Source organism: Chiloscyllium plagiosum, unplaced genomic scaffold, assembly GCF_037043375.1.
Source record: "Chiloscyllium plagiosum isolate Xiang-an unplaced genomic scaffold, Cpla_swu_hap1 HiC_scaffold_22, whole genome shotgun sequence".
Taxonomy (NCBI): Eukaryota; Metazoa; Chordata; class Chondrichthyes; order Orectolobiformes; family Hemiscylliidae; genus Chiloscyllium; species Chiloscyllium plagiosum.
In genome coordinates, this window is record NW_028270160.1 from 6,386,975 (window position 1) to 6,402,726 (window position 15,752).

At 40.5% G+C, this 15,752-nt stretch overlaps 1 protein-coding gene across 1 annotated transcript in view; it reads right to left on the reverse strand.

Moving 5' to 3' along the window:
* The window catches only part of sfxn3 (sideroflexin 3), a 59,612-nt gene that overhangs the window by 25,350 nt on the left and 18,510 nt on the right, over nt 1–15,752 (reverse strand). Inside the window, exons 4-6 of the mRNA XM_043713081.2 lie at nt 14,507–14,605; nt 13,210–13,285; nt 10,003–10,088 (exon numbers count right to left, since the gene is read on the reverse strand). Coding sequence (XP_043569016.1) covers nt 10,003–10,088; nt 13,210–13,285; nt 14,507–14,605 — 261 coding nt within the window. The remainder of the gene's footprint in view (nt 1–10,002; nt 10,089–13,209; nt 13,286–14,506; nt 14,606–15,752) is intronic.

A 15,752-nucleotide genomic window follows, 5' to 3' on the forward strand; every position in this document is an offset into this window, starting at 1 on the left:
TCAAATAATGTTGCTGAATCTTTACCTCCACCTGTGTAAATAGCCTGGACCTCGGGCATCTTCTACGGTACCCCATTATCTTACTACTCTAATAAGCTGTCAACTCAGATTGCGAACACAAGTCTCTGGAGCGAGGCTTACACAATTACCTTCTGACTCGGGTACTACTGCTGAGGCAGAATTGATAACTTAAGAAGAATCATAAATCCAAATCACCAGAGCTGTCAGAAACACTCTCCATATATATAAAAAAAACAAGTTTCTACAAACATTTTGCTGATTAAAAATATATAACTTGGGAGTTAAAGTATAGAATTAAGCTAGTTATAGAACTGAATTAACACCAGCAAAAGTGCAGTAATTACCTCTACCACGGAAGACAGTGAACCAGATGGACTTTTCTGACAATTAGCAATGGCTTCAGAATTGTACTTTAAGTTCCAGTGTGAGATGGTTCATTCTGAAGTTAAGGTCTCAAATCTAAATGGTCTCCGATAGACATACATTCCTCTAATGTATAAACATCCAATGGGAAAGGTTGAAACAACCTTGCTTGTTTCTTATAATATAGATATAGGAGAACCAGTGGATGCAATATATTTGAATTTTAAGGTGGCTTTTTAAAAAGGTTCCATGTGGGTTAATAAGTTATGGGCTTTAAAAAAAAAGTCATTTGTGGGCATCTCTGGGGCCCAGCATTTATTGCCCATCCCAAGTTGCCCCTTGAAAAGGTAGGGGTAAGCTGCCTTCTTGAACCGCTGCAGTCCACCTTCATTAGATTGACCCACAATGTCCTTAGCAAGGGAGTTGTGGGATTTGGACCCAGCAATAGTGAAGGAGTAGTGGCATATTTCCAAGTCAGGATGGTGAGCGGCTTGGAGGGGAAGCTGCAGGGGGTGGTGTTCCCATGTATCTGCTTCCCTTGTCCTTCTAGATGGAAGTGGTTATGGGTTCAGGGATAAAATACAAATGTGGATTGAGGATTCATTAAAAACAGGAAGCAGATCGTAGGATTAAATGAGTAATTCTCAGGATGACAAACAGTTACTATCAAGATTGTATAAAGATCAGTGCTGAGCACAGATATTAGTAATCTATATGAATAATTAGATGTGCGAACCAATTGTAATATTTCTAAATTTGCCAATAACACAAAGCTGGTTGGGAATGTAAGCTGTGAGGAAGTTGCAAGGCAACTTCAAAAGACTTAGCCAGTCTAAGTGAATAAACATGAACACTGGAATATGATGTGATTAAACATGAAGTTTACAACCTTGGTAAACAAAACAGAATATTTCTTAAATGGTGACAGGTTGAGAAGTATTGACATCAAAAGGGAACCGGACGTCCTTGTTCATGAGTGTCTTAAAGCTGACATGTAGATGCAACAATCAGTAAAGAAGGCAAACTGATGTTGACCTTCATTTCAAGGGGATTTGAGTATAGGCGTACCAATGTCTTGCTGCAGCTGTACAGACCCTTGGTGAGATTACAACTGGTGTATTGTGTATTGTTTTGGTTTCTTTATCTAATAGGGGATAAATCAGCCATAATGAGATTACAATAGAAATTCAACAGATTAATCTCTTCTCATAGAACAATCCCAGGAATTAAAGAGACTGAGCCTGTAATCTCTAGTGTTTCTTTTGACAATATATAGTAATCTCATTGCAACTTGCAACATTTATTTGCGGCATGACAGGGTGGGCTTCAATAGGTTGTGTCCCCTGGTTGGTGAGTCGAGAAGCAGGGGACATAATCTCAGAATAAACATTAGCTATTTAAGACTGAAATGGAGGAATTTCTTCATTCAGAGGTTGGTGACATTTTAGCATTCCCTACCCAGAGGGCTGTACAAGTTCAATCGTTCAGTATCTTTAAGACAGAAAACGGACATCAAGGGATTTGGAGATAGCACAGGAAAGTAGCATTAAGGTTGATGATCAACCATGATCTAACTGAAAGGCACTGCAGGCTTAATAGGCTGGATAGCCTACTCTTTTCTCTAAGTTAACTTCTAGGAACAAAATTAGTTGTTACATGAACAAATGCAGTCTAATTTAAAAAACCAGCATGGGTCTGTTAAAGTAAACCCATGATTAAGCAACTTGTTGGAGTTTTTGTAGAAGAAGCAGTGAGGATTGATGAAGATAATGTTGATGTGGTATGCATGAATGCCCAAACACACTTGACATAGTACTACATAACAGACTGTGAACAAAGTTACAGCTAAGGGAATAAAAGGAACAGGAACAACATGGATATGAAAATTGGCTGAATAACAGGAAACAGAACCTAGAGTCATAGAGATGTGCAACACAGAAACAGACCCTTCGGTCCAACTCGTCCATGCCGAACAGATATCCTAACCTAATCTCGTCCTATTTGACAGCACTTGGCCCATATCCCTACAAAGCCTTCCTATTCATATACCCATCCAGATGTGTTCTAAATGCTGAATTTGTACCAGCCTCCAATACTTCTTCTAGCAGCTCATTCCATACACGCACCACCCTCTGCGTGAAAAAGTTGCCCCTTAGGTCTCTTTTATATCTTTCCCCTCTCACCCAAAACCTATGCCCTCTAGTTCTGGAATCCCTGACCCCAGGGAAAAGACTGGTCTATTTATCCTATCCATGCCCCTCATGATTTTATAAACCTCTATAAGATCACCCCTCAGCTTCCGACGCTCCGGGAAAACATCCCCAGCCTATTCAGCGTCTCCCTATAGCTCAAACACTCCAACCCTGGCAACATCCTTGGAAATCTTTCTGAACCCTTCCACGTTTCACAACATCTTGTACTCAATGCTCTGACCAACAAAGGAAAGCATAACAAATGCCTTCTTCACTATCCTATCTACCTGCGACTCCACTTTCAAGGAACTATGAACATGCACTCTAAGATCTCTTGGTTCAGCAATGCTGCATTGCACCTTATAAAGTGTACAAGTGCTGCTGAGATCTGCTTTTCCAAAATGCAGCACCTTGCATTTATCTAAACTGAACTCCATCTACCACTCCTCAGCCCATCGGATCAAGATCCTGTTGAAATCTGAGGTCACCTTCTCTGCTGTCCACTACACCTCCAATTTTGGTGTTATTTGCAAACTTAATAATCATACCTCCTATGTTCACATCCAAATCGTTTATATAAATGAAGAAAAGTAGTGGACCCAACATCGATCCTTGTGGCATTCCACTGGTCACAGGCCTCCAGTCTGAAAAACAACCCTCCACCACCATCCTCTGTCTTCTACCTTTGAGCCAGTTCTGTATCCAAATGGCTAGTTCTCCCTGCGTTCCATGAGTTCTAACCTTGCTAACCAGTCTCCCATGGGGAACCTTGTCGAACGCCTTACTGAAGTCCATATAGATCACATCCACCACTCTGCCCTCAATCCTCTTTGTTACTTTTTCAAAAAAACTCAATCAAGTTTGTGAGACATGATTTCCCATGCACAAAGCCATGTTGACTATCCCTAATCAGTCCTTGCCTTTCCAAATACATGTACATCCTGTCCCTCAGGATTCCCTCCAATAACTTGCCCACCACTGACTCACCATCAGGCTCACTGGTCTATAGTTCCCTCGTTTGTCCTAACCACCTTTTTTAAATACTGGTACCACGTTTGCTGACCTCCAGTCTCCCAGCACCTCACCTGTGACTATTGATGATGCAAACATTTCAGCAAGAGGCCCAGCAATCAATTCCCTAGCTTCCTACAGAGTTTATGGGTACACCTGATCAGGTCCTGGGGATTTATCCACCTTTACGCATATCAAGACATCCAGCACTTCCTCCTCTGCAATATGTACATTTTTCAAGATGTCACCATCTATTTCCCCACAATCTATATCTTCCATGTCCTTCTCCATAGTTAACACTGATGCAAAATACCAGTTTAGTATCTCCACCATCTCCTGCGGCGCCACACAAAGGCCGCCTTGCTGATCTTTAAGGGGCCCTATTGTCTCCCTAGTTACCACTTTGTCCTTAATATATTTATAAAAACCCTTTGGATCCTCATTAGTACTGTTTCCCAAAACTACCTCATGTCCCCTTTTTGCACTCCTGATTTCCCTCTTAAGTATACTCCTACTGCCTTTATACTCTTCTGAGGATTCACTCGATCTATCCTGACATATACTTCCTTCTTTTTCTTAACCAAACCCACAATTTCTTTAGTCATCCAACATTCCCTATACCTTCCAGCCTTCCCTTTCACCCTGACAGGAATATACTGTCTCTGGACTCTCGTTATCTCATTTCTGAAGGTGCTCCATTTTCCAGCCGTCCCTTCACCTGCAAACATCTGCCCCCAATCAGCTTTTGAAAGTTCTTGCCTAATACCATCAAAATTGGCCTTTCTCCAGTTTAGAACTTCAACTTTTAGATCTGGTCTATCCTTTTCCATCACTATTTTAAATCAAATAGAATTATGGTCGCTGGCCCCAAAGTGCTTCCCCACTGACACCTCAGTCACCTGCCCTGTCTTATTTCCCAAGAGTAGGTCAAGTTTTGCATCTTCTCTAGTAGGTACATCCACATATTGAATGAGAAAATTTTCTTGTACTCAGTTAACAAATTTCTCTCCATCTAAACCCTTAACAGCATGTCTATGTTTGGAAAGTCAAAATCCCCACCATAACCACCCTATTATTCTTACAGATAACTGAAATTTTCTTACAAAATTGTTTCTCAATTTCCTGCTGATTATTAGGGGGTCTATAATACAATCCCAATAAGGTGATCATCTCTTTCTTATTTCTCAGTTCCACCCAAATAACTTCCCTGGATGTATTTTCGGGAATATCCTCCCTCAGTACGCTGTAATGCTATCCCTTATCAAAAATGCCACTCCCCCTCCCCCCTTTCTACCTTTTCTATAGCATTTGTACCCTGGAACATTAAGCTGCCCGTCTTTCCATCCCTGAGCCTCATTTCTGTAATTGCTATGATATCCCAGTCCCATGTTCCCAACCATGCCCTGAGTTCATCTGCCTTCCCTTTAGGTCTCTTGCATTGAAATAAATGTAGTTTAATTCATCAGTCCTACCTTGTTCTCTGCTTTGTCCCTGCCTGCCCTGAGTGTTTGACTTAATCCTTTTTCCAGCTGTACCAGTCTCAGTTTGATCTCTTTCCTCACTACAGGGGAACCCCGATTATCCCAATACCAATTATCCAAAAATCGGATTATCCGAAGGAGATCTCAAGGTCCCGATAAAAACATTACATCAAAGACGTGTTTCCAACACTGATCACGTCTTTTGTTTACAATGATTAAACAGACACCGTCTCCAACTGACTGACCTCCTGCCCTCTGTCTCCCCACACTTTCCCTGGAGCTCCACACAGGGGTGTACCCTAACCATCCCTCCCTTCCTCCCCCCCCACCACCCAGGAATAATCTCTCCAGTACTGTCCTGTACAGGGCAAATGTGGAACCTGTGAGAAAGTTGCAGTAAAAAGTTGAGTGTGGGGCTGTGTGCGCGCGTGCATGCGCTATTTGGAGACTCACCCACAAAGACACTGCAGCAGCAGCAGTCTTGTCACTGGTATCCAGTCCAGATGCCCCGGAGAGGGGCCGGGGGTGGATGGGGTGAGGGAGGGCTGTGTTGGGGGAGGGCACACTTGTGCTTTGCGCTGGGGAACGGTGGCGGTGTTGGACTGGGTTGGGGGATGAGGTGGGTTTGAACTGGGTTGGGGTGCAGAGGGGTAAGGAGGGTTAGGAGTCGGGGCAGGCAGGGGCTCGCGCACTGTGTGTTGGGGGCGGTTTTGGACCCGGGGTGGGGGGGGGGTGTGTGTGTGTGCGCGTGCATTTAGAAGGGGTTGGCGTGTCGCGCGCATGCGCTGTTGCTGGTCTCCTGAATGGGGAACAGACGTTAAAACTCCAAGCCACAGAGGAAAGGCATTTAGTCAATTTTACGAATAATCAGTTATCCGAACAAAAGAGTGCCTGTCCACCTGGTTCGGATAATCGAGTTTTCACTGTATTTCCCTGGGTCCCACCGCACCCTCCCACTCCCACCTTACTAGTTTAAATCCTCCCGAGTAGCTCTAGCAAAGCTCTGTCAGTATATTTATCCCCTTCCAATTCAGGTGCAATTCATCCCTCTTGTACAGGTCACTTCTACACCAGAGGAGATTCCAATGATCCAAAAAAGTGGATCCTTCTCCCATACACCAGCTCCTCGGCCACTCATTCATCTACTCTATCCTTCCATTCCTACCCTCATTAGCTCGTGGCACCAAGAGTAACCCAGGTATTACTACCCTCGAGGACCTCTTTTTAAAAAATTTCTGCCTTTCTATATGCTCCCTTCAGAATCTCATCCTTTTCCCTTCCTTTGTCTTTGGTTTCAATGTGTCCAACAACCTCCTGTTGGTCCCTCTCCCCTTTGAGAACATTCGGCACCCTCAGACATCCTGGCACCAGTTAGGGAACACACCATTCGGATTTTTCACTGCTGGCTGCAGAAACGTCTATCTGTGCCTTTGACTAGACAGTCCCCTATCACAATTGATCACTTGGAACATGATATACCTCTCATTACATTAGAGCCTGTCTCAATCCTAGAAACTTAGCTGTTGGTGCTACATTCCCCCGAGAGACCATCACTCACTACATTTTCCAAAACAGCATACCTATTTGAAATGGGAATAGCCACAGAAGACTCCTCCACTACCTGCCTATCTCTCCTACCTTTCCTGGAATTAACCCATCTGACTGTATCTGCAGCTTTTCCCCTTTCCTATAACCGCTATGCATCACACCTCTTAGCTCTTGTAAAGTCCTCATTGTCTCTAATCATCACTTCAACCCATCCATTCAATCTGATAGGATTCGCAACCAGACATTTCCTGCAGACATAATCCTCAGTCACATGTAAACTCTCCTTAAACTCCCACATCTGACAAGAAGAGCATATCACTCTACTAATGGTCATCTGTGCTCCTTCACAATCTACAGACCCAGAAAATAGCACTGTTTTTTTGCTCTTAAAAATCTGCTCCAGGCTAACTTAGTACTTATGGTTTATATTTTAAAAATTTAATCAAGAAACAGATTTCAATAAAACGTATAATCAAGAACGATCCAACTCTACTCACTACTGTAAACTTACAAGGTTACACGTTAAAAACTATGCACTTATCTGTTCCTGTATTGTGTGCTCTCCCACATAGGTTCCTCCAAGATCAGCCTGTGAATTTCACTGTTTGTTAAGTTTTCTTAAATGCACTCCAATGTCCAGCGATACATGAATACAAACAGTAACGGCAGTAACTGCGCAGATTCACTGCTGTGTCAGTTAGCAGTGTATGTTTCTTTCTGTCTCTCCTTCACTGACCATATGCTGCCTTTTGTCTGTCCTTCTCCCTTTTAAAAGTGCCATTGTTTGACTTTTTTTTTCTCCAAAGTTCCAAAACAATGCAACAGCATATAAAACAGTAATTGTTGCTCCTGGAATGAGGAAATCACCTCCAACACCGAAAGCACAACTTAAAAACGTGTGGAACATACAAAACTTGGAAGTATTGTGAACTACACAGGAGATAGTACGGAACTTCAAAAGGACATAGGCAAGTTTGTGGAATACTTTTCAGGCAAAAAGTCAATGCAGAGAACTGCAAATTTCTATGAATAACATGGAAGGACGATCTAAAACAAAAAAATGCAACTCTAAAAGGAGTAGAGGGGGCTGGGTGCATAAGCCATTGAAAGTGCCAGGACACATTGAGAAGGCAGTTAATAAAGCATACCATATTAAAGAGTCATACAGATTGGAAACAGACTCTTCTGCCCAACTCATCCATGCTGACTAATTTTCCCAAACTAAATTGGTCCTATTTGCCTACCTTTGGCCCATATCCCTCCAAAGGTTGCCTCATCTACACCCCGTGCAACTGTAACATGACATTCCAAATCCTATACTTAATGGTCTGAACAATGAAGGCATGTGTACCAAACACCTTGTTTACTATTCTATGTGACGCAACTTTCAACTAACCAAGTACCTGAACCCCTAGATCTCTCTGTTCTATAAACACTCCCCAGGACCTTACCATAACTTGTCTAAGTCATGCCCTTATTCATCTTACCAAAATACAACACCACACATTTCTCTAAATTAAACTCCATCTGCCATTCCTCTTCTCTGCTCTCTCTCCAATATGCAGACAAGATGAGAACTACAACAAAGACCAGAGATGTACAGCACAAAAAAAAGCCCTTTGGCCCATCATGACGATTTCAGTCAAAAACAACCCCCTAACCATTCTAATCTCATTTTCCAGCACTTGGCTCATGGCCTTGTATACCTTGGCATCACAAGTGCCATCTAAATAATTCTTAAACATTGAGAGTTTGTGTCTCTGTCACCTTTACAAACTGTACCTGACAAAGGGGCAGCACTCCAAAAGTTTTGAGATTTCAAATAAACCTGTTGGACTATAACTCAGTGTCGTGAGAGTTCTGACTTTTATCACCCTTACAGGCAGTAAGTTCTAGATTCCCACCATCCTCTGGGTGAAACCATTATTCTTCATATCTCCTCTAAACCTTCTATCCCTTGCCTTAAATTGATGTCGCTATCACTGATCCCTCCATCAAAGGGAAAGTCTCTTCCTGTCTAATATATGTGTCCCTCAATTTTGCACACCTGAATCATGACCTCTTTCAATCTCCTCTGCTCTAAGGAAAACACCACCTGTCTGTCCGATTTCTCTTCATAACAGACTCTCCAGCCCAGGCAACATCCTGGTAAATCTCCTCTGCAATTCTTCGAGTGCTAACACACCCATCCTATAAAGTAGATTCCAGAACTAGACAATACTCTAGCTGTGGCCAAACCAACATTTTACACCAAATCCTAAGCTTCATTAACAGGGGTATAGAGTCAAAAACAAGAGGTGATGTTGAACTTGTATAACATATTCATTTAGCCTCAGATGAGTATTCCATTTAGTTCTGTGCACTGCAATTTAGAAAAGATGTGAAGGTATTGGAAAGTTTACAGAAATGATTTACAAGGATCGCTCCAGAAATGAGGACTCTAATCTAAGATAGATTGGAAAAATAATGTCCGTTTCTCTTGGAGAAAAGAAAGCAGAGAGGAAATTTTCCTGAGGTATTCAAAATCATGAGGGGTCTAGACAGGGTAGATAGGGGAGAATCTTCTGCCACTCATAGACAAGAGCAAGAGGGTGCAGATTTATTGTAATCTGTCAAAAAAAAGCAAAGATTACGTGAAGGAAAATACAGTCACACAATATGTATTTAAGTTCTCAAAAGAACTGCTTGTGATTGTGGTATAGAAAAGGTTCAAACAAGGCATTCGAAAGGGAATTAGTGCATTATCTGAAAAAGAAGTAGGTAGGCAGGGTCACAAGAAGGTGGAGGAATGGCATTCAGTAAATCCATCAAAGAGCCAGCACAAACACAATGGGTTGAATGGCCTCCTTGTGTTGAATAATTCTGTGATCTGTGGGAATGTTGCTCATTGTAATTGAAAGTAATTTAATTTACTGAGCTAAATAGCAATAAGATGCTACTTTTTCTTGAGCTGCAAGACATCCTGATAACAATATTAGATTCTAATTTAAGAAATAACTTTTATCTCCTTAAGATATCCTGAATTGTGGTAATTTTATGTTGCAAATTTGAGTACAAACAGAGGCCTATTTTCATATCAAGTGACCTTCATCATTTTCATGCTTTCAATTAAGAAGTTGACCAAGTATTAAACTATATCTAAGTGGTGATAGTTGCTATTCTTTACCTCTGTGTTCTGGTCTTTCCTCAGTGCTTGAACAGCAAAGAGCTGTCTCTTGCTCTAACAGAGTCAGAGTATAGCCGCTTCTTTATTTAGACAACTTCAGAACTTCCACTTATTTCCGATGTCTTCTGATTTTGCATCAGATTTCCAGCATTTTCAATGTCTGCCCCACCAGCCCTCTCACTAGCACTTTGATGCAACCTGCATTTTGTTATGATCTTACCTCTGCCGCATGAGAGGGATATTGATACAGTTGGCAGCAGCTACAGCGGCAAAGGGCACAAAACGTGCAATCAGAGAGGGCAAATGCTTCAGGAAAGAAGGAAGAAAGGAACATTATTAATCTTTAATGGATCACGATCCATAGTAAATCAATTCTGGAAATTTCAATTACAAGAAATTTATGATCATTCAGTACTGTCCTTATCTTCACTCTGCTCCACCAACCAAGTCAGAATCATACAGTCATACAGTAGATATTTGGCACATCATGCCTCTGCTCACTCTTACCCAATTATTCCCACTTGTCTGCTCTTTTCCCATTGCATTCCATATCTTTTCCTTTCATTTCTATATCCAATTCACTTTCGCAGTTGGCACTGAATTTCCAACAGGCAGAATATATTCCTGATCATCAAAATCTGCTGCACAAAACACTCATCTTCCCCCAGCGTTTACTTCAATTATCTTCATTTTGTCTGAATAGTGTCTCCAATGCTAGTAGAAATAACTTATATTCTCCATCAAACACTTCATAAATGTTGAATACCTCCATTAAATATACCTTTAAATACCCCCTGCTCTTAAAATAAAAACCCAGACTCTAAAGCCTGAACCTCCTTATCCCTAGGACTACTCTAGTAAATTCCTTTCCACTTTCTCCAGAGCCTTGACAGTTCTAAAATCATAATTTTTAGGTAATGAATTTAAATCAGCAATTGAAGAGCATGAAATGCTTATGCCATCACTGGTTTTTGCAGCCAAAGCAACTGAAAGAAGGCTTTGCAATCTTCACACCATTCTAGCAAGAGGTCTTTTTCAAAACCTCACAAAGGTCTTGAAAACGTAACTACCGATGTTATAAACCTTAATAATGGCCAAATGGTTGAGAATGAGGATCAAAACTGTAATTCATCAATGGACTGGTCAAGTGGGCCAAGTTGAAAAACAGCAATCAACCCAGAGAAGTATGTGATGATATATTTGGGGAGGTCAAATAAGGTAGAGGAATACACAATTAAGGAAGTGAGAAGCATTGGATTAAAGATCCACAGAGCCCTGAAGGTAGCAGATCAAGTTGACAAGTTGTTTAAGGCAGCATATAGAATACTTTCCTTTATTAGGTGAGGTACAAGAGCAGGGAGTTTACACCAGAACAATACAAGTCATTAGTTAGGCCACAACTTGAGTACTGGTCACCTCAATACAGAAAGGGTGGAACTGCACGAGAGAAAAATAAAAAAAAGAGTGTAGAGAAGATTTATGAGAGCTTGGGAAATGCAATCAAGAGGAAGCTGAAGAGAGATTTGATTGAGATGTACAAAATTGTAAAGAGTCTAGACAGAGTAGATGGATAGGGCGTCGTTACCTTTGCAGAGGGATCACAGATTTTCACCCAGAGTGTGGTAAAGGTCTGGAACTCACTTCCAGAGAAAAGGATGTAGAGGTAGAAACCCTCAACTCATTTAAATGGTTTATGGATGTATACCTCAAGTACAATAATCTTCAGGACCACAGATCAAATACTGGGAAGTAGGATGAGGGTGGTGGCTCGTTGTTCAGCGGGTATACTTACAACAGGCCAATTGTCCTCTCTCTGTGCGATAAACATTCTATGATTCTTTTAGGAATAATGGCTAATGGTCTGATGTAATGACTAGTCTTTGTGCATTACTGTGGTGCTACTGAATGGATTCCAAATGAATTACCTCAGTCATGTGCTTTGTCATTTTCTGGTATTTTTATTTACAGCCTTTGCTTCTGTCTGTACCCTGTCATTTTGTCTGGCAAATGCAGACTGTTAGTAAGCTGCTCCAAAATTACTGCGTAGATTGTTCTATATAAATGCTTTCTCTATGCTTCAGTCTGACAGCCTCCTATTTCCTAACCTCTTTGCAAGTAAGTATTCAGTCTCAATGCAAAATATTCCAAGACATAACTGACAACAGGAACTCTCCATTATAATTCCATGTTCTACCATGATACATGCAGTATGTAAAGTTCAACTTGTCACATCATCATATAACGTAATTAAACTTCCTTACTAGTTCCAAAAATTGGAGTAATGAATTTTTCCACTTAATTTCAAACTCTAATAAAATCACATCCCTCCAGAAATCAAACGTAAATATTTACACTCCTATGATTTTGTTGGTTAATTATAGAGAAAAGGGATCTCTCTCTCTCTCTCGCTGTTTTCACCTAAATGATTAATTTTAGTTTGATACAAGTAAACAGTAAATATCAGACTTGTACGGGAATTGATACCAAGTAGATCTGTTTCACAATATTGACTCTATCCTGACCTTAGAGCAATTAAACTTAAAGGTGAAATAATGTCACCGATTCTATTCATAACCAGCCATTAATGTTTCTGACCTATTTGCCAATGTGTACTAACACTGTACTGACACTGGATCTGCCTCCTTTTTGAGGTTTGTTACTCAATTGGATACATGGAATAATTGCAATTACTTTTTAAAACTATTAATATACACACAAGTTTGAAATAAATCAACATTAATACTACTGAATCTATCAGCAAGTCTTTACAAAGCGTAAGTCTGCTTACCTGCACTAAACAAACCAATCAATAATTGGTGTAAGAGATTAGGTAACTGCAATGTTTGAACTTTTAGCTTTATTTCTTCATTTTTTAACTTAATACTCAGAAGGACTGAAATGTTTAACTTTTAACTTTGTTCCTTATTTCTTTCTACGTATTCTTAAGTTTTTGTATCTAAGTATTGGTACCTAAGATGGCACAGCGTCTAGCAACATTGAAGACTATTGACTGATCTTTTTTACTTGAATACACGTGACAAAGTCTAAATATAATCTAATCTCACAGGGTCACACAAATTACTACTTGTGCTACTTTAACAATCATTGCTATATCATTGTTACCCATAACAGCATTTCTTTTCAAATTGTGGGTAATGCTGGCAAGATGGCAATTATTGCATGTTCTGCATTACACCATGAATTGTAGCAGCCTTTGTGATATATTGCCCCGATGGTTGTGCTAAGTTGCAAATTCTGCACCTCTGACTCAGTGATTGTGAAGGAACAGAGTCGGTAAGTTATGTAAAATTGTTAAGTGATGCATGAAAAAAAATGACATAGAACAAAATAATTATTAAAATAAAACCATTATTTTAATGTTATTTGCAAAATTATCAGTTTTAAATCAATATATTAACAATATTACCTTAGTGAGTGACTTTAGCCCAAGGGCTGTGATAACAGCACCTGTTGTTGCACTGACATATGCAGTACCCAGTTGGCTGCAAAAGTCCACAGAAAAGTAAACATTTAGAATGAAAATAGAACAATCTTAACTTTTCAGAGTTAGATAATATCAGATCAAGTTTTTTTTTAAGTTTTTTTTAAAGTTGGTTTTAGTTTGGAAGGTACATTTGACCAATATACCACAGTCTCAAACTTGAACTTTAATTCAGTTCCCAGAATATAGAGTCTTCCTTTTCAGTTCTGAGTAAACAGTGCAGCCACAGCTCAAAATCATCCACGCTCAGTACTAACGAGCAATTTTAGCATGACATACCAAAAATATGCATGAAGCAGACACTTACATATAATCATAGAATCCCTGCAGCATGGAAGCAGGCTGTTCAGTCCATTGAGTCCATGCCAACCCTCCAAATGGCATCCCACCTAGACCCACCTCCTACCCTATCCCTGTAACCCTGCATTCCCATGGATAATCCAACTAGCCTGCACATCCCTAGACACTATGTGTAATTTAGCATGGTCAATCCACCTAATATTTGGACTGTGGTCGGAAACCGAAGCACCTAGAGGAAACAGCGCATATTACAGTTTACTCAGGGTCCAAGTTGCTATGGTAAAATTCTTGATGGTGTTGTGTTTCAGTCTGGAGCAATGGATGGTAATGGTAGAGGCTCTCGTGTTCTTTCGATCACATGGTTGACCAGTAGTCCCTCCCATTCTTCCACCTGCCATTGGTATGTATTGAAAGGCTTTGGGGTTGATATGAAAACTATACAGTTGTGTTATGAATGCACCTTCTTTAACCATAAAGTCTCGGACTGGGACTCAAACACAAAGCCTTTGGATCAGAGGCAGTGACACTGCTATTTCATGCGATAGAACTAACATATGGCTTTTCTCACAAACAATTCAGAAATATTGACAGGACTGTAACAATTAGACAGGGCTGAAATTGTTCAGATTAGTGAAAATAATTAAGGCTGAAAATAGAAAGAATGCAGTGTGTAAAATTGCTGACATGAACTAGAGCATTTTACTTCCAAAAACCTCAGAAGCACATCCATTAGCAAATAAGATTTAATTTCCATTGCCTGCACACTTTTGTTTAGCCATTTATTTCAAACGCAAAAATAATTCAAGGTTTGCATAAAGATAAATATTTCATTACAGTGGTTAATAGGAATTGATAATCAGTATCCCAGGAGCTAGTTATGAAGAATCACGACTGCCCATGGAAATGATCCAGAGTTACCTACCCCACTGTCAACGGTGCATCCCCACTTCTGTTGGTATAGTTAACAATTGCATTGAAAGACTGATTAGCCCACTGCCAAAAGACTACAGCTGGTGTGGTCCTGTCAAATAAAGAACAAAGTGAAAAAACAAGCAATATCCCACGCTGAGAGAGGAGTAGGTTTAATACACAGACACATATGAAAGGATAAGTAAAAACAATGACTGCAGATGCTAGAAACCAGGTTCTGGATTAGATTAGATTAGATTAGATTACTTACAGTGTGGAAACAGGCCCTTCGGCCCAACAAGTCCACACCGACCCGCCGAAGCGCAACCCACCCATACCCCTACATTTACCCCTTTAACCTAACACTACGGACAATTTAGCTTGGCTAATTCACCTGACCGGCACATCTTTGTGACTGTGGGAGGAAACCGGAGCACCCGGAGGAAACCCACGCAGACACGGGGAGAATGTGCAAACTCCACACAGTCAGTCGCCGGCGGGAATTGAACCCGGGTCTCTGGCGCTGTGAAGCAGCAGTGCTAACCACTGTGCCACTGTGCCACCGTGCCGCCATTAGTGGTGCTGTAAAGCACAGCAGTTCAGGCAGCATCCAAGGAGTAGTAAAATCGACATTTCGGGCAAAAGCCCTTCATCAGGAATACAGGCCAGGATGATCAGTCATTACGTCATGATTCATGTGTAATTCTCTCTACAACACTGTTATAGCTCAAGCAAAAAGTGAATCATAGTGAACAATGCATAAGTTACATAAGCAGTTTATAATTCACTGATTGAACATACATTAGCAACAAACAGCCCAATATTTAGTCAGGAATAACAGTTCATGGAGTGAGCACTTAGTCTGTAGTCTACGAACTATAATGCCCAGTGACATCATCAAAAACCAACCACCTGATGAAGGAGCAGCGCATTAAAAATGCTCTGGGTTTTGGTTATTCACCAAAATTAAACTCAATGAATGAATGAAATAAATTCAAAGCACTTTTAGAATTAAATTTCTGCTCAAAAAAATAAGCACAGCCAAGACAATATTCACTCCTTTTCTGAGGCAATTAAGTATAATTTCTTAAATATATAAAAACTGTGCTGAGAGGCTGAAGCACCATCTGACTGACACTTCACTGAAATACTGAAGGTATTCAGCGTTATTAGAGGCGATATCTTCAGGATCAGATATTATGTTTAAGAAGCCAACTTATTACGACTTGGAAGTAACGCTTTGATCGCTTTTTCTGGGT